Consider the following 26,793-nt stretch of genomic DNA (forward strand, 5'->3'; position numbering starts at 1 on the left):
CCATTTTTTCATGATTTGTGTGTATAAAAACAAACATCTTCTGTATTTTCCACAGTATGCATCCGATGAAGTGAGCTGTAGCTCACGAAAGCTCATGCTCAAATAAATTGGTTAGTCGCTAAGGTGCCACAGGTCCTCCTTTTCTTTTTGCGAATACAGACTAACACGGCTGTTACTCTGAAACCATAGAAAGCAGCATAATTTGACTTGCAAAATCTGTCACTGGGGATGGCACTTGAGAAAGACTCTTCATTCAGTGGGTTGAGTTTTCAGGGCTTGAAGATAGAATTGTAATTTGAGTATGTAATCTGCAAGTCATTGCTGTGAATTAGAGATAAAAATTTTCCCTGAAAACTAAGGGTGGGAGGGTGGCTGGGTAGCCTATGGCAAATGTTTCAGTAGAGTTTTTCTTTCCCTCTTTGCTTCACTCTGTCTCTCTCTCTCTCTTTAATACAATCTCTTTCTATTTGTTTTTCACTCTTTCCCACTGTCTGCTTTATTTTTCACTGTTTTAAATTGAATTTTTTTTCTTTTTGGTCTCTTTTGTCTAAACAGATTGTGAACCCCTAGTACTGCTTAAGTCTGAGCTGAACTTTCAAACCCATGATGTTCAAGAAAGTTTAGATTACATGGGTGTGACCTTCCCATCTGGTGTTATCTGAACTGGTGATCTGCTAGGTCACTCCAATCCTTGACTCTGGGAGCCAGCTAGAACAGCTGTGCTGTGAGAACCCGCACTCCTAGGCTGTTCACACACAGCCTCTGGCATGTAAGCTGCTCTTTGGATTGTGCAACCAAATGACACTAGACAATACCTGTGATCCCAGACACAACCCTAGGAACCTCCATCTTGCAGTGTCCAGTTATGCCCACTGGATGCTGCAAGCTTACATGAGTTCGTCAATTTAACAAAGAAATTTATATGTATCAGGCTTGTTATTCCAAGGAGAGTCTCTGGCTTGCTTCAAACCAAATACACTGCTTCAGGTAGAATAAACAAACAAGTTTATTAACTATAAAGATAGATTTGAAATGATTATAAGTCAAAGCATAACAAGTCAGATTTGGTCAAATGAAATAAAAGCAAAAAACTGATCTTACCACTTTCAAGGCCCTTACAAACTTAGATGCTTCTTACCACAGGCTGGCTGGTTGCTTTTCAGGCAGGCTCTCCCCTTTGATCGGCACTTCAGTCGCTTGGTGTGGTGTCTATAGATGTAGGTGGAAGAGAGAGGAAGAGCATGGCAATCGTCTCTTCCTTTTATCATGTCCTTTCCTCCCTCTTGACTTCCTCCCCTTCAGAGTCAGGTGAGCATTACTGAGTCTCTCCAAGCAAGGTTGAGCAATTCCCCTGGAGTGGCCTCATGCAGGTGAGTCATTGCATGGTAGCTCCCCTGCTGGACAAAGGCTGTTGATGGGTTGTTTGACACCCCGCCCAGGCATTGGTTATTTTCCTTGCTGTTGCCTCTGGGGAGCTAATTCCCCCAACTTATAGCATGGCTGATTCCCCCAATTTATAGCATGTTTTAGTGACAACCATACTACACAATTCTCATAACTTCATATGCATTAATGATATACATATATGGATAGAGAAATTACTTTCAGCAGATCATACCCTTTCTTCTGATACCTTACAAGGCATGCTTTAGATGTAAGATCACAATTAAATGAAAATGAGGAATATGGGGGGTACAGCTCGCTCCCTCAAGGTACAGAATGTCACAATGGGCTCTCCCTTTATTAGAGATAGCCCAGGATTTTATCTTCCAGAGTCCCAAATCCACAGTTGTTTTAGACTGCAGGGAGTTACAATGCCAGACCATAATATGACAGTGTGACACAAAGGAAATAATTGGACCACTTCATCTTGCTTGGAGATTAATTTTACAAATACTATATTGTATATAGATATTTTTTGCACAAAATAAAATAAAAAATAGTTGAGATAGAGACTGAATATAGTAACTCACACTATCATTAGTAAGTATGACAAGAAGCTTCTCCGGGCTTCCCAACAAACTAAATTAAGTTACTCCCAACATTAATGCTGCATTAAAATTTTGTATATCTTAAATTAAACTGTGTTCTGTGCACAGACCAGAGGCCTGCCTAACACTAATATCAACAACAAATACTTTGTATATATAAAATGCCTTTCTTCAGAGGCTCTCAGGGGCTATATAAACCTTTATGCCAAGGGCAAAAGAGAAACAAAAGGTTCCCCTCCTTTTCCTGCTAGATTCTTTATCTACATAAAGATGGAGAGGAGATTGTATCCCCAGTTCATGCATGTGCCTCCATGCGTGGATCTTTCACCTCATCTATATAACAGGCTGCTCAACCATCTCCCCAGCAGCATCCCCCACCTCCCTGGCAATCCTCATTGGCCTTCCTGCTGGCCTAGGATCTGTGGACTAGTAAAAAAAGTAGACAGGCTTGCTGGAGGAATGTGGGGAGAAAAAGAGGAAGGGAAGGGACACATCATCCCCTGCAGTGCCATGGAGATTGGACAAGAAAGGTAACACAGTCTGGGGTGCATTCTCTGTTCTGCATTGTCCCAGGGCAGCCATGCCCAGGGAAGGTCAGAGATTGGGCAGAGCTGCCAGGCGCACAAAGCTGTAGAGAGGCCTTGGCCTCCCTATCCTCTCTCACAAAGTTTGGACATAGGTCCCATAGTCTATGCTATGTAGAGCTGGCAGGGGGGAGGGCTGTCAAATTCCACCCCCAACTAAACTATTAGGGAGGAGATGAGGAGATCCTCATGGAGTTTTCTTCCCTGGAACCACTTGGCAAGAGATTTACCGCAGGTGAGCAAGATCTGGCCTATAATAATTCTGTGCGCTTCAGTTTCCAAAAATAGTACATTTGATATTATTTTGGGGAGGTTTCGGAATTACAGAGATCAGTTAAACAAAGCTGCTCACTGAGAGAGCAAATCATATGGCTGACCCTTGGGATTATGTGAGGTAGGCCCAGTCTCTCTCTCGCTCATGGATGTAGTAAGTCACGTAATATGCCACATGACATTTAGCAGGAAGTTTTACATGTACTCCAAAACAAAAGCATGAAATTGAGTTTTGAAATATGTGTCCAACTGTCCAGATATCACAAAGTGCTTTGCTTCCAGTTTCTGTGAAGGATTTATGGGCGTCAAAAGGTTTTGCATGAAGCCTAGCTAGTTTTTCTTTCCTTGTTCATATCAGAATCCAAGCAAATTAGTCTGGTTTTGTAATGAAATGTACACATAACTTTATTTAAGTAGTCCCTTTCAGTTTAAGAAATTAGTATTGATATTCTGGTAGTGCCCACAATGTGCAATTTATGGTCCACGCATACAGGAAGACACTGTCCCTGTGCTGAAGGGCTCACAACCCAGAATTTAGCCATGACACAATGAGTGAGGGAGAGACAAATAAAGGGAGAGGCTTGGGGGTTGAACAGGATTACAAAAAATAAGATTGTGTGATGACTGGGTGAGTTCCAACCATTGCAGTTTTAATGTGATATTCACATAGCTGAGAGCAGGCCCTGACTAGGCTACTGAGCAACTGTGCTATTATACCATCAGAAACAGGCATTGCAACAATGGAGGAAAAGAGAAACGCCATACAATGGAGGTGAAGAATAACTGGAAAAGATCTACACAGAGGCACAGATCTTCAAAGGTATGTGTGTGCCCAACTCCCATTGAAATCAATGGGAGTTAGGCACTTAACTACTTTTGAGGGTCTTGGCCAAAACCTTTTGAGTGGTCTGTACGTTTTTTCTATAACTCTTTTCAATTTACCAGAGTCATCGAGGGCCAGATTCTGATACCCTTACACATACCAAATAGTAACTTATTTCACAAGCAACCTTGTTGATTTCAACAGAACTCTTCATAGAGTAAGTACTATACAAGGGGAGGGGATGGAAAGGGGTGGAGTGGGAGCAGGGCCTGTGGCAGAGCCAGGGGTTGAGCAGTGAGAACCCGCCTGGCGCATTGGAAAGTTGACGCCTGTAGCTCCAGCCCTGGAATCTGTGCCTATACTAGGAGCTGCATATAAACTTCTGAAGAGCTGCATGTGGCTCCAGAGCCACAGGTTGACCACCCCTCCTGTACTTGAATTGCTCAGAGAATTTTCCCTTATGTAGTCACTTTTTGTATGGAGTATTTTTTTTCAAATGAGCTTTTCTTTCACCACAGTGAATGTTTTCTGTATTGCTTTTCCTTTGGGTACTGTACATCTGTGTGGTGGATGATTAGGAAATGATTCCACAAGAATGAATGAACAAGAAAAAAGAAAAGATGTTGATAAATCACAAACCAGATTACATTTTGAGGAAAGAGTGATGAAAAATATGTCTCTTTTCTGTATAAATAATAAATGAATCCTGAGAACATGTCTAGAGATTTCTATGAAGTGGGAATACAAGGCAATAACTTTACATATAAAAATTTTGAAGTCTTTATGAAAATAATAAAGCTCCTCACCTGATTTATTACTGTGTGTCTTATTTACAAGTTATTTTATATGCTAATATTCTTGACAGAGTATCTGTAGGTGTATTAGAGCAGAAAGCAAACTTAGGTAGGTCTTTTCAAAGGGTCTGCAATGTGACAACCCATAGTAAAAACAAAGACCACTGAGTATGCTATAAAGTTCTTAACTAATTATGTAAAAAAGTACATGCTTTCTTATTCAACTTTTAAAAGGCTTCTTCCCTGAGCATCACACTAAAAGTGAACATTATAGGCAACTGCTCAGCTCGTGCTGATGTAAAACGGGAAATTTTTTTCATTCATTTCTGAAAAATTCAACAAAATCACCACACTTTTTGGTAATCTGAGTTGCATAAAAGAGCCTTGCAGAATTCCGTTCATCCACTCACCTGAGCTAAATAGGACTCTTTCTTTGGTGATTATGACAAATGTATCAACTTTACTATCAACAATCCAAGCTTGTTTTAATTTATTTAAAAGTTTCTTGCCCTACTGGTCATGGAGAATATCTTGATAGTGTAAAATGAGTATAACCAATGTTGCAGTTGGCTAACTTTCTCCAGCTTTTTCTTCCATTCCTTGTTGTAATAAATTGTATCAGAATGTAAACTGACTTGGAAACTTTACCTTTAGCAATATCAATTATTAACATCCCCTGATTTAATTCTGGTATCATTTCTGCATTTGCTTCAAGCTTCGACTTGTTTTGTACTCACGTTGCATTCATTTATTTTTTATGTTTTTGTTTAGTGTTGTACTTATATGAGAATTGTTTCCCCATTACCTAAATCACTGGCAACATTTATAATAATTATACCAAAAATTTAACATACTGCTAACCAGAGGCACCGACTTTGTGATTTGCTGGGGGATGCTTGATCCCCCACTCCATCCCTTTCCCCAAGTCCCCACCCCTGTCCCCACTCCACCCCTGACCCGTCTTTTCCCACACCATTCCGCCCCCTCCCTCGAGCACCCCACCCCTGTTCCTCCCCTTCCCTCCAGCGCTTCCTGCACGCCGCTAAACAGCTGATCCATGGTAGAGGCAGACGCTGGAGGGGAGGGGGAAGAGCTGATCAGCAGGGCTGCCAGTGGGTGCTAAGCACCCACTATTTTTTTCCATGGGTGTTCCAGTGTTGGATCATATTAAAGAAATTCTGTATTAAAATCACAAATGAGTTTGATTCCCCATAGTTTAAATTCCAGAGTATTACTAATTAAGAGGTCTCTTGGTTTTTGGTACTGTTTCGCTCCCTCTCTGTGTGAAACTTGCAAGATGCTAATTGTGTTAGTAAATCCTAAGACAGAGTCTGTTCTCAAAGCAATACTTTGTAACAACAGAAACAGCACACAGAGACTCCCCGCCCTTTTGTTGTATTTATCTCGCTTTGTTGACAATTGTGATTAAAATAGAGATAGAGGATGTATATGGATGGATGCTTGGTGTGCATAATAACTGAATGATCAGGGAGGTGCCAGCCTAAGAATCCAGTCTCCATGGGCCGAAGAAGGCGTCAAGTAGAAACAACCAGAGGACCCCTGGAGGGCAGACTGGAATCCACCCAACAGCCTCAAGGATGGGAGAACCAAAGAACAACACGGAGCCGTCAGGAATGTGCCATCTGCTGATTGATTCAGCAACAGCATGATGAAGCAATTCCCATAGAGTGGCCTAGGAATAAATCCCTATAAAAATGGACTCTAGAAAGTGAGAACTTTGGGGTCTGATTCTGCAAACCAACTACCAGGAGCGTCTGATGTGCATCTGACAAGGCCCTGCTCCCCCCTCATGTCCAGGCCAGCTGGCCAGTGGCTTGGCATGAGCAACTCTAAGGCTGGTAACTACGATAATATCTTTGCAGAACCTGTGTGTGTGTGTGTGTGTATGAATGAATGTGTGAATAAATATGAAATTGAATGGAATGTTAAAGCTATAACTAACTGCTTACTATGATTCTTTCTATATTCACAATAAATGTGACATTTTGCCTTTTGCCCTTTAATAAGATCCTGCTGGTTTTTATTTTATTGGTATAACACCAGCCCCGGAGCACCCATGGACTTGGCGCCTATGCTGCTAACAACTATTTTCATCCAAGTTTTGCAGCTGCTCCAGTAAAACAAAATTCAGAGTAAACATCTCCAACCAATAGCCAAAACCTGTAAAACATATAATACTCTTTCCCACCAACCTTCTTCAGACAAGAGAATGAAGGCTTGATCACCTCCTGCCCAGGATAAAAATCAGACCCTTAGGGTATGTCTACTCTTCAGTAAAAAACCTGCGACTAGCCCAGGTCAGCTAACTTGGGCTTATGCGGCTAAAAATTGCAGTGTAGACATTTGGGCTCAGGCTGCAGCCTGGACTCTGAAAAGCCTGCAGAGATACTAATGGAAGGAAGAAAACCCTGTGGGTGGTTAGATTCTCTTCCTCAACTCCTGCACAATGGGTAGTATTTTACCAACACAGAGATCCTGAGATCCACAGGCAGCAGGGCCATCTACAATGAGACTTAATGCCTTCAGACAAGCTGTGGCCTTCTGCCTCTGCAAATGCTTCCTGGCAACACTGAAAAGACTTTTCAACCATATAAAGCAAGATGTAGAAAAGTGAGTGCAGTCTCAGATTATTTTAACATGTTGGTGTCTTTCCTAGAGCTGGTCACAAATTTTCTGATGAAAATTTTCCACTGGAAAATGGTGATTTGACAGAATCCTGTGGAATATGTCAATTCTGTCAAAATTTCAACAGAAACCAGGCAGGCTGGTTTTCTGCCAGCCTGGGATCTCTGCGCAGCGGGGTCCTGGACTTCCCGAATCCAAAGGTACTTGCCTCCTAGGACTACCCGACTCCCCAGGCAGCTGCCTCTCCAAGCTGCCCATTTGCCAGACTCCCAGAGCAGTCCAATTTCCTGGCTTCCAAGGCTCCTTACTCCCGAGGCAACTGCCTTCCTGGGTTCTGTGACTCCCCAAGTAGTCAAGCAGCCCAGAGAGGTGGTTGCCTGGGGAGTTAGACTCTATGGGAATTTGGGGAAAAAGCTGAAAACTCCATTTTGGTTCCCTGAAATGAAATTTTTCACAATGATTTTGTTCCAATTAAGCCTATATCCAATTCAAGCAGGGTAAACTCCACCTGTGTAAATCCCTGCTCTCCTTGTCTACACTAAGAGTTTGCAGTCTGCAGCTATGCCAAAGGCCAAAATTGGGGCTAATTCCCAATGTAGTCAAGTCCTTAATGTATACCTGTGTGGTGGGGAAGAAGCAGCATTGCTGGACCTTGTTGTCCTCTGATCCAATGGAAAAGGGAAGGGTTTTTTTTAAAATATTTCCAATTTCCTTCTGCTGGTATTTGCAGCCAAAACAATGCAGGATTGTGCCAGCATGTGGCAAACTGAAATGGACTAGAAACTCGCTAAAAACAGAAGATGGCGCAATAAAATATATTATCTCACCCACCTCTTCTCTCTAAAAACAAGTGAAACGGGCTAGTTTATTTTCATTCTCCAGACCAAAAGAACTAAGCAATGTCATAAATGGTGGAAAGTAAATGAGATTTTTTTTTCAGTTTTAATAATGTTATTTGCAGAAATAATGTTTTGAATGTAACTTTTAACCTGACAGTTTGCCTCTAAATTACTAATCACTTATAAAGCACCATAAATGGAGGCAGCAGTTTACAAAACAAAAAATTCAAAAATCCTCAAAAGTCATCTTATTGCCAATGCTGAGGATTTTATTGCAAATCTGGTGATAACTGATGTGTTTTTTAAAGCCCAACTCCTAGAATCAAGAGATTGCATGAGAATATCATCTTCCATGAAAAAAGAAAAAAAAAAGTAAGTTTACAGCCCTCCTAATTGCGGAGAAAGTTTTGAAAACATGAAAAGAAAAGGAGTACTAGTGGCACCTTAGAGAATGCAGCCGATAAAGTGAGCTGTAGCTCACGAAAGCTTATGCTCAAATAAATTGGTTAGTCTCCAAGGTGCCACTAGTACTCCTTTTCTTTTTGCGAATACAGACTAATACAGCTGCTACTCTGAAACTTGAAAACCTGAACTGAGTGTACCCTAAAGGCTCAGAAAGCTGAAGGCAAATAAAAAGAACCTAAAATGTATTATTTTTGTGTCATGAGACTGGAGGAGCCTGACATGTTTTTGAACATTTGCAGTTGCAAATATTGCTAAAATAACTCACAAGACAACATCTCCATTAAGGCAAGAAATTGAGAACAAGGTACTGAGAATTTGGTGAAAACTCCCTGAGGCTCTTATTCCTTTTAAAATTATTTTATTTTTATTATTTATTATTTTTAATTTGTACTTAAAAACCACTATAGCTCTGGAAGAATTGGATCATCATTTGAAAACAATGAAATTGCCATGCCAGAATATGAAGACGGTAGGGTTACACAGTTATAATTGTAGTGTTGCCAGTTCTTGATATTTTTCTCCACATATCTCACAATATTTGATGTTTACCTTTAAAAGCCCCAGTTTCAAGAGAAAAGTGATTAGGTGAAAATCTCTGCTTTCATTAAAAAAGAAGAAGAAGAAGAAGTTTCTCGCTTCAGAGTTGGAGAGAAAAGATTGAAAATGTGACCCAAGTGTACCCTGGTAACTCAATGCAAATAAAAATGATCCTAATTATTTTTTTATTTTAAATCTCACAAATTTTAAATCAATTTCCATAACTCTGTCTGTGGCATGACTCATGATTTATGAACATTTGGGGTTGGCAATACTGTAAATGTGGAAACCCACAGTAACATTTTGAGTCATTTCTCAGAGTATAAAAGTTTTATTTTGAGGAAATTTGAAAGAGGAGTGTCACTGCTGACTTACCAGGAAAGGTTTACAAAATGTTGGTTCAAAACAAGTGGAGGTAAAACAGGTGAAAGGGGAAAAAAGCAATAATAGAAAAACAAAAATAGTTTACAGTTTCCTAGAAATAAGATTACATCACGATTATGAGTTCAGCTCTTGAGTTCTTCGGAAAAACTTATCTTCATTATGCTAAATTACTAAAACTCTGTCTTGAAGACAATAACAGGTTTCTCCAGCAATACCTTTCCGCAGCAGAATTACCTATATTGCCCCAGTTCTGCTAGTTGGTAATTGCTAGAACTGTGGTGCCTTAAATTAGCCACAGCTGAACTGACTGGGGTCTACTACCAGCTAATGATCAGGAAATAGGAATCTCTCTTGATCAAGGAAAGAGAAAAATTCTTTTGTCCCACATCAGGTAAGAATCTCTCTGCTTTCAGGGGTTGGGAGAAAGGAGGAACTAGCTAAAATAAAACTTTTTTCATTGAAAGATAGGTTTTTTTCCTATATCCATCTGATGGCTTCTCTACACTACAAAATTAAGTCGACTTAAGTTGACATAAAGCCATCACAGTAATTAAAGCAGTGGTACACATCCACACTACACTCCTTCTGTTGGCGGTGTGTGTCCTCAACAGGAGTGCTTCCACTGACTGAAGTGGAACATGTGAGGCACTGACGGCTGGAGCCCTTCAGCCCTGGTGTTGATAGCCTGAGCTCTCAACTGGGCACAAGGCTCACAGCTGGCCCCTATCTGCTCCAAGGGCTAACAGCCTGAGCTGTGAGCCCACCACTTAGCTCACACCTTGGGCTGTCAGCATGGGACGAGGAGGGACAACAGCTGTCAGTACAGGCTCCAGCTGTCAGCCCCTCACGGGTCCGACAGCCAACAGGCAATGTAAGTAATGCAGTGTCTACACAGACACTGCATTGCCCTCACTACATAGATCTAAGCACTATGTCTCTCACGGAGGTAGAGTTATTAAGTCAATGTAGTGAGCAATTTACATTGGTGGGCGCACCACCTTAGTATAGACACTTACTAGTTAGGTCAACGTAAGATGCCTTACGTTGATCTAATTCTGTAGTGTCAACCAGGCCTGAGTGTACTTCTCATTTACATAATTAACCCTTTGAATAGGGAAAAGCAAAAAAGGCTCAATTTTGCTCTGAGGCAATGCAAAGCAAATGTTTAAATTAAAGCAGCCCTGACAATACCCTTAGAGTTCTGGTAGTTTTGTGTGGGTCTGTATAGGTGTGCAATTAGTACATCCAGGGAACAGGATAGCCATAATTTCAGTGCAGGGCCGGGAACGGGCCCTTCAGTACTGCTCCTTGTGCATAACATCACCAACAGTAAGTTCCTTAGGGCAGTGGTTCTCAAACTAGGGCCGCTGTTTGTTCAGGAAAAGCCCCTGAAGGGCCAGGCCGATCACAGCTCCCACTGGCAGCAATTTGCCGCTCCAGGCCAATAGGGGCTGCGGGAAGCGATGCAGGCCGAGCGATGTGCTGGCAGCGCTTCCTGCAGCCCCCATTGGCCTGGAACGGTGAACTGAGGCCAGTGGGAGCCGCGATCGGCCGAACCTGCAGACGCGGCAGGTAAACAAACCAGCCTGGCCCGCCAGGGGCTTTCCCTGAACAAACCGGGGCCCTAGTTTGAGAACCACTGCGTTAGATAACAGACTATTATGTTTTTAAAACTACCCTTTTTAAACTACCAAAATAGATTTATAATTGAATAAAATTGTAGGTCATTCAAACTCGCAGATACCTGACACTACCAGGTTAAATTATACTATATCTGGATTTTTTTTTTTACATATTTTTGTTACAAATAATGCTGTAACCGAAAGATAAGCAAACATACTTTTTTCTCTTGTTTACTTCCTGCATTTGAAAGCAATTTGTGTGTATAATCCCTCTGGCCATGTGGGCATTTCACACAGCAGAAGGGGAAAGAGAAATACTTTTTAAAAAACAGAAAATCTGATTATAAACCTAGAAAAACTGGCAGAGTGGTCGGGGCAGGTGCAGCACCTCAGACTACTTCAAACTTTTGTTATTTGTAATGACTAGCTTTTGAGTTGATTGCATCACTCAAAACACAAAGCTACAGTGTGGGAGATATCATTGCACAAGTGGATCCCTCTCATCTGAGCGGGAAGGAGATGCAGGTGGGTAAGGGAATGGTGGCCCTGTCCCCTTGTGTCACCAATGCAGATAAATAATAGCTCCTATGTTCAGGGATGGCAAGAAAGGGAACGATTGTACCATGGCCCCCAAACTATCTGTGATTATAATGACCCCTGGGGCCCCAAATGCCTCTTGCCAGGCCTGTACATTGGTGGCATGAGGCTGCTGCTCCCCAGTGCTCCTCATCTCATGGCCCAAGCTTTGCATGGGATAATGGTGCACTTCACTGCCAGGGCAAAGGCTTGGCCATGTGGTGAGATGACCTGGGCTGGTGCTGAGATTCTGGGTTCACATCCTCCCAGCCCCCCTCTGCTGCCCCCAGGGGACGCTCCTGGGCCCCAAACCCCCCTGACTGTCAGCCAACCTGGCCAGCCCCCTCCCCAACTGCCTCCCCGAATCATCACTCTCATTCATAGAGAAGCCCTCTACACCTACGTTCCACACAAAGATGGACTACAAGCTGTCAGGAACAGTATCCCCGGTAATGTCATGGCAAACCTGGTGGCTGACTTTGTCCTCACATATAACTATTTCACATTTGGGGAGAATGTATAGCTTCAAGTCAGTGGCACTGCTATGGGTACCCGCATGGCCCCAGAGTATGCCAACATTTTTATGGCTGACTTAGAACAACGCTTCCTCAGCTCTCGTCCCCTCATGCCTCTACTCTACTTGCACTACATTGATGCCATCTTCATCGTCTGGACCCATGGAAAAGAAGCCCTTGAGGAATTCCACCATGATTTCAACAATTTCCATCCCACCATCAACCTCAGCCTAGACCAATCCACACAAGCGGTCCATTTCCTGGACACTACTGTGCTAATAAGCGATGGTCACATAAACACCACCCTATACCGGAAACCTACTGACCGCTCTGCCTACCTACAAGCCTCCAGCTTTCATCCAGACCACACCACACAATCCATTGTCTACAGCCAAGCTGTACGATACAACCGCATTTGCTCCAACCCCTCAGACAGAGACAAACACCTATAGGATCTCTATCAAGCATTCTTACAACTACAATACCCACCTGCTGAAGTGAAGAAACAGATTGACAGAGCCAGAAGAGTACCCAGAAGTCACCTACTGCAGGACAAGCCCAACAAAGAAAATAACAGAACGCCACTAGCCATCACCTTCAGCCCCCAACTAAAACCTCTCCAACGCATCATCAATGATCTACAACCTATCCTGAAAAATGATCCCTCACTCTCACAGACCTTAAAAAGAAAAGGAGTACTTGTGGCACCTTAGAGATTAACAAATTTATTTAAGCATAAGCTTTCGTGAGCTCACAGACCTTGGGAGACAGGCCAGTCCTTGCTTACAGACAGCCCCCCAACCTGAAACAAATACTCACCAGCAACCACACACTACACAACAGAACCACTAACCCAGGAACCTATCCTTGCAACAAAGCCCGATGCCAACTCTGTCCACATATTTATTCAAGTGACACCATCATAGGGCCTAATCACATCAGCCACACCATCAGAGGCTCATTCACTTGCACATCTACCAATGTGATATATGCCAGTGGTCTCCAAACTTTTTTGATAGCGCACCCCCAGGGAAAAAAAAATTTTGACGCAGGCGTGCCGCCGAAGAAAAGAAAAGGGAGGGGCCGCTGCAGGCATGCCGCCGAAGACCGGAACAGTGGAAGGAGCTCCACCTGCTGCTGCAGAATCAAAGGTTGAAGAGCTGCCACAGGCGTGCCAGCGGTGCTCCTCCTGGTGTGCACCCCCAGGGATCGTCTTGCTCACCCCTTGGGGAGCGTGCACCCCACTTTGGAGACCACTGATATATGCCATCATGTGCCAGCAATGCCCCTCTGCCATGTACATTGGCCAAACCGGACAGTCTCTAGGTAAATAAATGGAATCATCAGGAATCATAACGTTCAAAAACCGGTAGGAGAACACTTCAACCTCTCTGGCCACTCAGTAACAGACTTAAAGGAAAAGGAGTACTTGTGGCACCTTAGAGACTAACACATTTATTTGAGCATAAGCTTTCGTGAGCTACAGCACACTTCTTTGAGCTGTAGCTCACGAAAGTTTATGCTCAAATAAATGTGTTAGTCTCTAAGGTGCCACAAGTGCTCCTTTTCTTTTTGCGAATACAGACTAACACGGCTGCTACTCTGAAACCAGATTTAAAAGTGGCAATTTTGCAACTGAAAAGCTTCAAAAACAGACTCCAGCGAGAGCTTGAATTAATATGCAAACTAGATGCCATTAACTTGGGTTTGACTAGAGACTGGGAGAGGCTGGGTCATTACACATATTGAATCCCTTTCCCCACGTTAAGTATCCTCACACCTTGTTGTCAACTGCCTAAATGGCCCATCTTGATTGGCACTCCAAACATTTTTTTCCTCCTGCTGATAATAACTCATCTTAATTAATTAGCCTCTTACTCCACCTTTTCATGGTCTCGGTATGCACGTATATAATCTTCTTACTATCGGTTCCATTCCATGCAGCCGACGAAGCGGGCTCCTGTAGCCCAGGGAAGCGTAGGCTCCGATACACTTGTTCGTCTCTAAGGTGCCGCAAGGGCTCCTCTCCTCATCCACTACATGCATCGGACGAGGTGAGCTGTAGCTCACCAAAGCTTATGCTCAAATAAATGTGTCAGTCTCTAAGAAGAAAAGGAGGACTTGTGGCACCTTAGAGACTAACCAATTTATTTGAGCATGAGCTTTCGTGAGCTACAAGGTGCCACAAGTCCTCCTCTTCTCTTTGCGGATACAGACTAACAGGGCTGCTACTCTGAAACCTGCCCTCATCCCAACCGCCCCCATACCCAGCCTCCCACTCAGGTGCCCCCGCCCCGCTCGCCTCTCCCGCCCCGCCCCGCCCCGCGCCCTCCTCCTGCCCGCGCGCAAGCAGGGGGCGGGCCCGGGGCCGCCCTGTTATTTGACCCGCGCGCTCGCTGGCTTTCTCCGCCTCCGCCGGGAGCCTCAGCCCGCGCTCTGCACCCGCCGCCGCCTCCCTCCCTCCCTCCGGCGCGGCCATGCCCAACATCGTGCTCTTCAGCGGCAGCTCGCACCAGGACCTGTCCCAGCGGGTGGCCGAGCGGCTGGGGCTGGAGCTGGGCAAGGTGGTGACCAAGAAATTCAGCAACCAGGAAACCAGGTGACGCGGGCATCGGGGGGGCGTTAATGAAGCGGGGCCCGCGTTACCTGCTCTCCCCGCCTGCGTGGTCCCGCCCCCGCCTTCGGGTTCCAGGCCAGCGCCCAGGGCCTGGTCCCGCCGCTGCCCCGTGCCGCCAGCCCCGGCAAACTGCCCCCCCCCCCGCCCCGCCGAGCCTGCGCCCTGCCCTGGCGCCGCCACCTGAGCCGTGACAGTTGGCAGCCCCCCCCCCCCCTTGCCGGGCTGCCCCTCCCCCCACATAACGCGCGGAGCGGCCCCGTGGTGAGGTGGGGGGTCACCACCTGTGGGATTGAGGGTCCATGTGTTTCTGTACCAACCCCACACGCTCCCTCAGTGGTGGGAAGCGCGTTATCCAGCCGGCAGGAAGGATGAACCGAAGCCTTATGGCACCGGTGAGGCGGCTAAAAATCACACCCTTGCTTAGATCTGTTACAGCGTCTTGATATTTGGGGGAGGGGGGGCAGGGAGGAGAAGAAGAAATTGTATTTAAGAGTTGTGTGTTTTAAGCATTTGAGCTTAAGAGTTGTGTGTTACGCAGTGTTGAGGACCCCCTCCCCCCCGTTGCTGTGGTGTATAGGTGTCCCCCCTAAGTGAACATCTGTTCCTCCCAAAAAGAGCCTAGTATTTTTCGTTATTGGCTGCTGCTTTCTTTTGCTCCCTTCCTTACTTTGTCTCCTGGAAGGATGCTGCTGGCCTTTCTCTAACCTCCCTTTTAGAGGGAAGGCATATGAATGATTCTGCTGTCAACTAGTAGGTAAATTATCTACAGCTGTTAAATTAACAGTTGAGAGTATGTGGCAGAGAATGCTCTCACTGGAGAACATCATCTTAGGCCTTTTGTACACTGCCACTTTACAGCTCTGCAACTTTCTCGCTTGGGGTCTGAAAAAACGCCCCCTGAGGGCTGCGAGTTTGAGTGCTGTAAAGTGGCAGTGTAGACACACCCCTCATGGGGGTGGGTTTTTTATAGGGCTGGGAGAGCTGTCCCCCAGTACTGGTGCCGCGACTACACTGCCACTTTAATGTTGCTCGTGAAGACATACCCTTAGACTCCTGCTGTAAAGTCCTGTTTGATGGATTGTATCTATTATAGTGGATTGTGTGACTAAATAGCTATGAGTTTGCATAGTCTAGTATTCTGTGAGGTAGAGCCTGAAGGGACCTCCAAAAGGTCATTTAGTCTAGTCCCCTTCTCTGAGGCAGGACCAAGTAAACCTAGACAATCCCTGACAGATACTTGTCCAATCTGGTCTTAAAACCTTCAATTATGGGGATTCCACAACCTCCCTTGGAAGTCTATTCCAGATCTTAACTACCTATGTCATTAAGTGGTTTTTTGGGATGTTTTTTTGTTCTTTTATACCTAACCTAAACCTTCCTTGTGGCAGATTAAGCATGTTTCTTTTTGTCCTATCTTCAGTGGGCACGGAGAACGATTGATCGCCGTCCTTTGTACAAGAGCCCTTAATGTATTTGAAGACTGTGATCGGGTTCCCCCTCGTTATCTTTTCTCAAGACTAAAAGTGCCCAGGTTTTTAACCTTTCATCATAATCGGGTTTTCTAAACCTTTAATCATTTTTGTTGCTCTCCTTTGGACTCTCCAATTTGTCCACATCTTTCCTAAAGTGTGGTGCCTGCAATTGGACCTAGTACTCCAGTTGTGTCCTGACCAGTGCCAACTAGAGTGGGACAGTTCTCTCCCACCTCTTACATAGCTATTCTGGGGTGTATTAAGTGTTCTGTCTCTCCCCCCCCCCCCCACCACCCCCCAGTTGCATCATATTGTTGACTTTGTGATCCACCATAACCCCTAGATCCTTTTCATCAGTACATCTGCCTAGCCCAGTGGTCCCCAAAATGTGGGGCATGGAGGAACATTTGGGGGTGTGGTGAGGCCTGGGTCAGCCCCACTGGGGGGCAAGGAGAGACCACTACTGAGACCCGCTCTGCCCCCAGCCGCAGGTCCAGCCCTGGTCTCGGCCAGCAGATCCTGGTCGTGATCCTAGCCATGGCTCTGCTCTCGGCCATAGCTCCCAGTTTGTGCCCCCCAGGAAAGGTGGTGGTGGTGGGGGGGAGCAGACAAAAAAAGTTAGCCAGTTCTTCCGCAGTTTATATTTGTGTGTTTGATTTTTTCCTTAAGTGTAGTACTTTACACTTGTTTCTATTAAATTTTTCATTTTGTTGATTTTGGACTAATTCTCCAATTTGTGAAGGTCACTTTGAATTCTAAACCCATCCTTGAAAGTGCTTGCAACCCCACCTATCTTAGTGTCATTCACAGATTTTATGAATATATTCTCCACTCCAGTATCCTAGTCAGTAATGAAAATATTGAATAGTACTGGACTCGGGGCTGACCCCTGTGGGGACCCCGCTTGATACATCCTCCCAGTTTGACAATGGACTGTTGATAATTACTCTTTGAGTATGGTCTTTCAACCAGTTGTGAACCCGCTTTATAGTACAGTAGAACCTCCGTTACAAACACCGGAGTTACAAACTAGGGACTGATTAACCTCACAGCTCATTTGGAACCAGAAATACACAATCAGGTAGCAGCAGAGGTGGGGGGGGTAGCAAATACAGTACGGTACTGTTTTAAATGCAAACTGCTAAAACAATAAAGGGAAAGGTTTTATTGTTTTTAAAAAAAAAGATTTGACATGGTAAGGAAACTGTTTCTGTGCTTGTTTAATTTAAATTAAGAGGTTTAAAAGCAGCATTTTTCTTCTGCATATTAAAGTTTCAAAGTCAATGTTCAGTTGTAAACTTTTGAAAAACCACCATAACGTTTTGTTCAGAGTTACGAACAACCTCCATTCCCAAGGTTCTACTAATTTAATCTAGACCATACTTCCCTACTTTGCTGATGCTAATGTTGTGTGGGGCTGTATCAAAAGCCTTACTAAAATCACATCTACTTCCACTGTGCCAGTAACCCTGTCAAAGAAGGAAATTAGGTTGGTTTGGCATGTTTAGTTCCTGACAAACCCAATCTGGCCGTTCCTTCTAAGTGCATCCCCATCATCGTATCGGCTCATTATACTCCACACCTGAACATAGCCATTATATGGACAACATATCCCCATATCTCAATGTCTGTACTTTGACCGGTTAAACTTTCACCCCCAATCGGGGAGATTGCAAATTATGTATTCCTTACGCCACCCATTCCTAAACACAGATTATCAAGGGGTGCGAAATCTGACTGTATTCCCCGATAACCAGAAACTCCTATGCTTAATCTCTGTACCGTTTTCTTTTTACTTCAACATTATCTTAATAAAATTATTAAATCTTCTCAGTGCTTACAAGCTGATTATTTGATTACTTGTTCCAGTATCTTTTCCAGTGTTGAAGTTTGGCTAACTGGTCTATAATTCCCTTGGTCCTCTTTGTTCCCCTTTTTAAAGACAGGTAGTGTTTGCCCTTTTTCAGTGCTCTAGTACCTCACCTGTCCTCTGAGTTCTGGGAGATAATGGGTAACAGTTCCAAGATTGCTTTTGTTTAGTTCCATAGGTACTCTAGGATGAATGTCATCAGGCCCTGCTGACTTGAATACATGTAACTTACCTAAATATTCTTTAAACTGTTTAACTATTTTGGCTTGCATTCCTTCCCCTCTTATTGTTATAGTGTTGCATATCTGGCCACTATTAACGTTTTTCTAATAAAGTTTGAAGCAAAATAGGCATTAAACTCGTCAGTTTTCTTGATGTCGTCAGTTAACTCTCCTCGTCTGCTAATTAGGGGGCCTACACTTTCCTTCATCTTTCTCTTGCTCCTAATTTATTAAATAACCTCTTCTTATTGCCCTTTGTGTCCCTTGCAGAGAGTAACTCATTTTGTGCCTTAGCCTTTCTGATTTTTGCCCATACATGCTTGTGCTGTTCTTTTGTACTCCTTGGCAGTTTGTCCATGTCTTCACTTTTTGTAGGATTCCTTTTTTGATTTTTCAGATCGTTAAAGAGCTTCTGTTGTAACAATATTGGCCTCTTACTATTATTCCTCTTTCCTTTGCAACAGGATAGTTTTCAGTTGTGCCTTTAATATTGTCATCCTGAGAAACTGCCCGCTCTCTTGATCTCCTTCTTCGCTTAGATTTTCTTCCCATGAGACCTTACCTACCAGTTCTGAGTCTGCTTTGTAGGAAACCTTTGGATTTATTTTCTAAAATGATCATGAGGAAAAGGGAACACTGCTTTCTCATTTTGTATAAACAAAACCTAAATTGTACCAGAAGCATATCTTCCTGAAACTTATTGTATATAACAGTAATCTTCTTTCTGTATTTTTTTTAAGTTTTGCTAAAATGTGTAAGTAAGTAAATGTGCATTGTTACAGAACACATTACACAGAAGTCAATAATTAACCAATTGACTCAATATTAAAATACTCAATCTTATCCCATAAAAGAACCTCAGACTCTTTTCACACAACACTTAGGCAAAAACCTGTGTAAACAGATAAGCCTTGCCCTCGGGGTCAACTAACTCATGTTCAGCTATGGCAGCAAGTCCCACGGATGAAAGACCTTAACTATAAATTCATTGCTGCTGTTCATTTAACAGTCTTTTCAAAAATATGTGCATACATGCTTTTGTGTGCAGGTCAGCTGATATGCTTATGTAACCCCTGACTTGCAAATGAAGCATATGAAAATCACATTGCCTATACAATCTGGAGAAAAAAATGCCCCCAAATCTTCCGTCTTCCTGAGAACCACAGTTAGAGCTCTGCTTGCAGGATAGAATATGGGTATATGGGCACACTAAAGTTTTTTTGTTTTTGTTTTTAACTATCTTAATCGAAAATACACATAGGGTAGCCAAAACCCAATCTTTAGTGTTTTGAATTTCAATGCTAACAATTTGGATTGTATCCAGAAATTAATATTATCTGAGCCCTGAAAGAGACACTGTGTGGCAGTGACATTTTGTACACCATGAAATTTCTGAAAGGTCTGAATGTGTAGCTCCCAAGTAGAGTACATTGCAATATTTCAATACAGAGGTGACTAGATAGAGGACCATTCAAGAGGTGGGTAGTAGGGAAGATGTATGGTAAAGATACTGTTTATAGTTGAAACATACACTTTCAACTTCTGTGGAGAACATCAGTATGTTAAACTGAAATTTAATCTAAAACCAAAGGAAGCATTTTCAGACACTAGAAAAAAGTGGGCATTCTTTCATAAGAAACTGCTGTGAATGTGAAAATGGATCTTCAGCCTAATTTCTATGAAACAGTCAATTAAGATTCAGAAGTGAATATAATGATTTAGAAGATAAATAACCTGAACTTGGTTAATATCTATGCTGTAGAAATAGGTGACACAAGCACCTTTGAGGTTACCTATTCTGTTTAGGTGTAAGGATCAAACCTCTTTGAAGGTGAATGCTCTGTGGTTCTTGATCAGCTTGTTGTTAAATCTGAATTTCAGGACAACAAGAAGTATAAGAACAGTTCAGCAATTGTTGGTCAGCTCCTGATCTAAACAGAGCTTTGAGATTTTTGTAATGTTAAACTTTTACTTTCTACATGCACCTCTTACCCCCACATATGAAGATACCGGATATTGATTTCTAATATTAAAGGAAATTGTAATTGAATGAGATCTGGATGAAAGACCTCTATGATGATCCTGTGTACTTAATTTGGGATTTTAGTGTTCGTTCTCCATTGCCAGGGTCGTTATGAATTAACAACTTCATCTTCAAAAAATAACCATTCACAGTGTAGAAAAGAACACACTGTAAAATGTATTATAATTGTTTCATCACACCACCTACCGTCTCAAAGACCAGTAAGGACTATATTAAAAAAAAATCACCACTGGAAAAAACCAGTACATCAATAATTGACTTTGATCAGGTGGTGGTTGTGTCTGGGAGTTGAGTTGTGGGCCCTGTAAGAGTGGCAAGTGTGCTGTGGGCAGCCAAAATTTTAATATATTGCATTCATAAAACTATTTAAAATGTAGACAATCATATTCCATATTAAAATAGTCTTATCAGCCATATCTAGTTTTGAAGGTTATATAGATACACACAGAATTATTTAAGAAGATTAAGATTTCAGAGTTAAGCATTCAGCAGTTTGTAAATGCCATAATTAAGGTTGCTTGGGTCATGTGATCATGTAATTAATGACTATCATAATGCACAAGGGGACAGATTTTTAAGGCTGTACAATCATGAAAGCAGGAGGAGGGCAACCCTGCCATTAAGTGTGGGGCTAGGCCACAGGAAAGTCCTGTGTCATAATGTGCTTAAAATCCTGATTGCCTTAATTTGGGCTGTAAATATATAAGAATACTGGGAGTGGTGGTGGAACAGAAGCCTTACATATGGAAAAGAGCAGTGTAGTGAAATATGAACGCCCCATTTTTGAAGCCTTTCTTTGCAGTCTTAATGGTTAGTGACTTTATTTTAAAGTAAAGAAGAGATGAGAGGTGTCTCTGCTTTCCCCTTCCCCAAGCCAACTAATCTCCCATGAAGACATGTCCCATACTTTGGGACACACTGGATTGGAGCACAAGTCAAAAGGTTCTATTTCTGGATCTGCACCAAATCTCTGAACATTGGTGCCTGAAATTACTCATCTGTAAAATTGAACTAAAATCTACTGTGCTTCTCATGGGTATGTCAAAGTATCATCATTTGTAAAATGAGTAAGATTCTGAGAAGGGTACAAAAGGCCAGATTTTAAAGGTATTAGGTGCCTTTGAGATTTTTTTTTTTCAAAAGCACGTAAAGGGCCTAACCCCCATTAATTTAAATGGGAGTAAGGCACCTAGGTGCCTTAAGTGACTTTGGACTCTGAGCCATTTTCGAACGTGAACAAGGCACTTAATAGCCGGAATCTCATTGGGGATTTAGACTCCAAATTGCCTAAGTCACTCTTGAAATAGAACCTAAACACTCCTGAAAATGTTACCTTAGTTTTGTTTTTAATTATGTGACTTAAGGTGGATCCTACAATCCTGTACTTTAATCTGTTTTTCAAATATGTGCATCTCTCTGCCTCCTCCCATTCTGCCACAGGATTTTTGCACATTTTATCATTTTGATTAAATCCCCATCAATGCTAATTCTGCTTGGAACATACAATGTATCAAAATATATTTCAATATCTCCCTGATTTTGAGTTCCCTTGAGTAATGATTGCATGCTTGAGCCCTTCGACTAATGCAAAAGGTATGTGTGTAAGGATGGTCCACAAGCCTTCGGTTGTTGTCCCATTGAAGTTATGGTGAAGTTTGCAGTGAGTAAAGTTAAACATGGCACAAGTCTTTGCAGTATTATGGTCCAGGAGAACAGTGAAAATTTGTTCTTGTACCTTGTGGCTACTTGTTACAAGTAGTTGTAGAAAACTGCATACTCCACTCCTGGGAGAATTCTGTGCCATGCATGCACACAGAATTCATGTCCCCCAGAGATTTCTTTGCTTCCCCACAGAAAAATGGGGAAGCAAAGAAATCTGCAGGGGAGATACACACCTTCCCTAGCAGCCTGAGTAATCTGTTGGAGCAGCTGGCGGAGATGTAAATCAGTGCAGGGGAGACATCAGACGTCCCTCTTGCTGTCTGTTGTGACATGCTGGGTGTGGAGGGGTAGGGCTTCAGGTTGTTTGGAGGCAAGTGTGATGCAGGCTTTGTCTCCTCATAGCAGAAAATGTAGCAGCCTGCCTGCATAGTTGTTAATGTTTCTATTGTTAGTGAATTGTTCCCATTTTTAGTCAGTTCCTCCAGGAGCATAAAATACATGTAAAAATTGTAAGGCTCCATTACATTGCCAGAGTGGTGTAAAGGAGCCTTATTGTAAATGACAGTCTTCAGCTAAGAAGATCTGTGCTTTCTCACTTTTGACCTGTGCCACAGTGGGGCAATGGTGTTCGATTACAGCTCAGGATCATTTACTTACCCATTTAAAAAAAAAAAAAACTTTTTGAGGGCAAATAAAATATTTATCAAGCAGTCAATAAAATGACAGGACAGTCCAAACCAAGCACTTCTCAAAGTAATCAGCCAGGTCCAGATGAAGTTACAAAAAGGGATATTCATTCTTTTGCACAAAGTGAACAGCCATCACAACGTGCATCAAAAAATGGCTTTATCAGCTTCTCGTGCTCAAGAATTCCCTACAAAACTGCATGTGGATGGGGACAAATTATTTTGCACATCCTGCAATGTTCTCAGTTTGAATCTGGCATTTTGAGAGCAGTAAGCCTTGTACTATTAAAGCATTTAACCTTCAGGAAGAACTGCAGATATCTTTTTAGCTCTTATCTAGAGCTTCTTTCAGAAAGCATCTACTAGTTCTTCAAATTTAGAGAGGCAGAAAACTTATCTCCTGTTGAAAGACTTGCCTGTCTAGATCTTTTTTTTTTTTTTAAGAGGTATTCCACAAAGCTTCTGAAAAGCTTAACAAATATTTGTAATTTGGACAACCAGGTCTGAATTATCTGAAGGCTTGTAAGTTATTTGATCCTCCTTATGTTTATATCCTGCCAGAACACTGAGTATTTTCAAGCAATATCTGCTTGTTTTTTTCTTCCTGAACAAGAGCGAGAACTGTACAGAAAAAAGATTGCCCCTGAAGCTATGTCTACCTATTTCTGTAGACCTCCAAGTGTTTTGGCTTTCAGTGAAGGAGAGAATTCTAAATATTGCCAAGCTGGCCTTGAATTGTGTAAATGCTGTCTCAAACTTTGCGGATGCAGAGAGAGGTTTTTCACTGTAGAACCTGATCCTTTTTGCCAGAAGGAAATTACTAAGTGAGAAACTTGAAAGCTTTGTTTTCTGTACTATAAATGAAAATACTGGATTGTACTGAAATGGAGGATAATGATTAGCAAAGACGTATGACTTTTCATGTGCAAAAGCCTGAGCAATTTAAAAGGACGTTCTACTTTATTTTAGGTATTGCTGTTTGGTGTTTTATAATGTAATTTAAATGAAAATACAGGATTATCACTGGAATGCAGGCTATTTGGTTACCAAGTATTTGTAATTTAACTTTCATGTATTTAGGAAATGGTGAATAGTTATTGTAACTTTTTTCTGTATTGTGTAAATTACCAGAATAATTGAATCTGATTTGATTATATTGCATTATTTTGTCAAAGTATGCAGAATTTTTAATATTTTGGTGCAGAATTCGACCAGGGGTAATGCCACAAGTGCTACAAATTCTAAGCAGATGGGTGAAGCATAAAGCTGCATCTAGGACTTTGGTTGGTTTGTTTGTAACCTACTGTGAAAGATGTCACTAAGGTAAAATTACTCCCTGAGAGTCAACAGAATCTCTGTGTGAGAAGTTTAGGTAAACAGAGTGTTACCAAATAGTTGAATTTGATTAAACTACCCAAAACTAACATAGTTGTAATGTTAGTGCAAAGGCATGGATCTTGCCCCTTCTGTACATCCTCACTAAATTACATTGTGTAAACATAAACAATCCAAAATGGATTAATTAGTAATTAGGCCCTGATACATCTACAAAAGTCACTTTATTCCAGTAATATATCTAGGCTTTTCAGAATTCAGCTATTTTTCATTTTGACTGGGTATCTATTTTTAAGCATTTTTTCTATTTTAATTTTAACAGTTGTGGGATGTTATGGGAGGCGATCAGACAATTTAATGTCAAATATTGATTCAAAAGTTTTTAGAACTGTTAAAACAAACTGTCAACATCACATGTCAAAATACACACGGTGAATATCCCTAAACTCTTGTTTTCAAGCAGCATTTCTCTTTGCTTGTCTATACATTTTGATTATTTATGGAAATATGTTTTTGTTTTGCACATGTACAATGAAGTAGGTATTTGATGTTTTACCAACTAAAAATCTAACACTTTCAAGCCCAAGTATATCTAGGGTATCTGTTACAAAATTTCACTTTTGTTAGCTTAGTATTTTAAGGAAAAAAGTGTCTACTGATTTCATTCATGCTCTCCTATTTCTGTGCTGTTGTACTTCTCATTTGTCTTCACAATAGATGGTTTTATTGAATCTTTCTAGGAACTTTGTATACACTTGCGTGTAAACTGAAGACACCAAGAATTAGACAAACAACTGACAGAAGATCATACTTCTCTGAAGGAAAATTCTGACTAATTTATCCTTTTATTAAATTGCTGTATAGTGGCTAAGGAATGAGCTGCATGTCCAATCTGATTAGTTGTTGCTGTCTCACACTTCAATACTGAACTTTGAGAAGGTAAACATTGAGGGTACTAACATGTTGCATGACTGTCTTCAGCTAGCTGTGAGAAAACCCTCTTGTAGGCAATCGTACTCTTTCACCTATAATTCTGTGGTACCTATAATTAGATCGGTGTGGCCAAACTTAATGGCCCTCCGAGCCACACATTTCAATCTTCAAAATTCGAGGACTGGGGCACACCTGCCGGGGCTTCAGCCCCACTCCTGCTGAAGCCCTGGGCCCTGGTAGGTGTGTCTCGCAGGGCAGAAGCTTCTATTGCACTACCCCACTCAAAGGCGGAGGTCCTGAGCGCTCCCCCTCCCCCCAGTCTGGTAGGTGGAGAATGGAGGGTCTTGAATGGTAAAAGAGCCGCATGTGGCACGTGAGCCACAGTTTGGCCACTCCTGAATTAGATGATCACGAAGTGCTATGAAAACATTAATTTCAGCCTGATTTCAGTCCTTAAATCTTTGTGTGCACGTTGCCGCAGAGATTTGCATACACATGGCCTAACGGCTCACACTTATGCCTACAAAATTAGTGTGTATTTCTGAGGTGAAAAACATGGCCTCAAATCTCTATACACTTTGAGTGAAGGGAACGTTATTCTCATTTCCAAAAGGGTCAGTAGGTTTAAAGGTTGTGGCTAGCTGAAGGACATTGGTAAGCAACAGTCATTAGTATACTGAGAGAGAGAACAGAGGCAGCGTGGCTCCCAGTGCTATGTTCTTTTCCAGGTTCTCAAACTTCATTGCACCACAACAACCTTCTGACCACAAAATTACTATATGACCCCCAGGCAGAGGGCATGTAACCTTGGGCTTCGGTCCTGCATCGAGGGGCTCAGACTTCAGCCCCAGCAAGTCTAAGCCAGCCCTGGTGACCCCATTAAAATGGGGTCGTGACCCACTTTGGGGTCCCACCCACAGTTTGAGAACCACCTCTCTAATCACTGGAATATACTTCTCCCAAAGGTATATACGTACAGAATGCATAAGCTACGTTATTGGACTCATGTGAGCTGTTCTATCTTAATGAAGTATTTTAGTAATGGCCATAAAGAAAGTTAAAATGTTATAATACACTGTCTTCTACATGTAGTAAAAATGAATACACTTCATTTAAAAAATTTTCCCCAACTACATAACTATTTACAAATTATTGATTACTTGTAAGTGCTACACTCTTTCTTCCACTAAACGTTCTCTCTGTCATTCTGAGAATATTTCTCAAGTTTGGCAATATCTCCTTTTTATATTTCACTTATTCCTTCTCTTTCCCTTGTGTAATAGTTCTCCTGATAGGCATAAAAATAAGTCTTTAACTTTAAAGATGTTGTTCAGAAGAAATGTTACAGGGTTCTTGCACATGGTGATATTAGGAACCATTTTCCTAATCTCCTTCAGACCTATCCCAGAGTTCTCACATGCTAGGGCAACACATGTTTGTTTTGTTTAAGCTGTTTTCAACAAGGGCACTGAGTCAAAGCTGTGGTGATTTCTTTATTCATCATTTACTGTGTTCTTGGGGGGGAGGGGGAGAGGAATATCCTTATTCAGCACTTAAGAGTGGACCTTAGGTGGCCATTGCTGAAATTTGTTCATACATTTTTATTATATTTGTTTTGTCTTTTATTATTTTCTCAAGAGTATGAGAGAAGTCCACTTTAGAGCTAGATTAGTAGGATGAGCACAAACACCATGTGGTTTGTTTTTTTAATGGCGCTTGGATATTTGGATACTTGATGTACGTGTGTCACTGTTGTCCCTGCCTAAACTGATGCTCCCATCTGCTAACATGAAATTAATTTTTATTATAGGTGGGGCCTATAATATCATTATCATTCTAGGCTCTTCAGCCCATTTCTCTTCTTCCCCTCTTCCCCCCCACCCTCCCGCTTGATTAGTTCCACC

The 26,793-nt window shown here is 42.1% G+C and overlaps 2 protein-coding genes and 1 long non-coding RNA gene across 12 annotated transcripts in view; 2 read left to right on the forward strand and 1 right to left on the reverse strand.

Moving 5' to 3' along the window:
* The window catches only part of LOC144264171 (uncharacterized), a 67,931-nt gene extending 53,744 nt beyond the window's left edge, over nt 1-14,187 (reverse strand). For 4 of the 8 annotated variants that reach the window (XR_013345977.1, XR_013345976.1, XR_013345974.1 and 1 more), the window contains exons 1-2: nt 13,933-14,187; nt 1,102-1,209 (exon numbers count right to left, since the gene is read on the reverse strand). Coding sequence is in view for 2 of the 8 variants with exons in the window: in XM_077815646.1 (XP_077671772.1) it covers nt 1,139-1,209; nt 13,973-14,095 (194 nt within the window). In the remaining 6 variants the exon portion in view is untranslated. The remainder of the gene's footprint in view (nt 1-1,101; nt 1,210-13,932) is intronic. The other 4 variants (XR_013345964.1, XM_077815646.1, XM_077815636.1 and 1 more) reach the window with 2 other exon arrangements.
* Nucleotides 1,205-3,887, forward strand: LOC144264189 (uncharacterized). Its single transcript, XR_013345983.1, has 3 exons — nt 1,205-1,370; nt 3,572-3,668; nt 3,794-3,887. It is a non-coding gene; the product is annotated as an uncharacterized LOC144264189 (long non-coding RNA).
* A 260-nt stretch (nt 14,188-14,447) lies between the features above and the next one.
* PRPS2 (phosphoribosyl pyrophosphate synthetase 2) overlaps nt 14,448-26,793 on the forward strand; it is a 40,956-nt gene continuing 28,610 nt past the window's right edge. The window contains exon 1 of one of the 3 annotated variants that reach the window (XM_077815690.1): nt 14,448-14,648. In XM_077815690.1, coding sequence (XP_077671816.1) covers nt 14,527-14,648 — 122 coding nt within the window. In that variant the 5' untranslated portion in view covers nt 14,448-14,526. The remainder of the gene's footprint in view (nt 14,649-26,793) is intronic. The other 2 variants (XM_077815699.1, XM_077815707.1) reach the window with 2 other exon arrangements.

This window comes from Eretmochelys imbricata, chromosome 1, assembly GCF_965152235.1.
Source record: "Eretmochelys imbricata isolate rEreImb1 chromosome 1, rEreImb1.hap1, whole genome shotgun sequence".
In the NCBI taxonomy this organism is placed as follows: domain Eukaryota; kingdom Metazoa; phylum Chordata; order Testudines; family Cheloniidae; genus Eretmochelys; species Eretmochelys imbricata.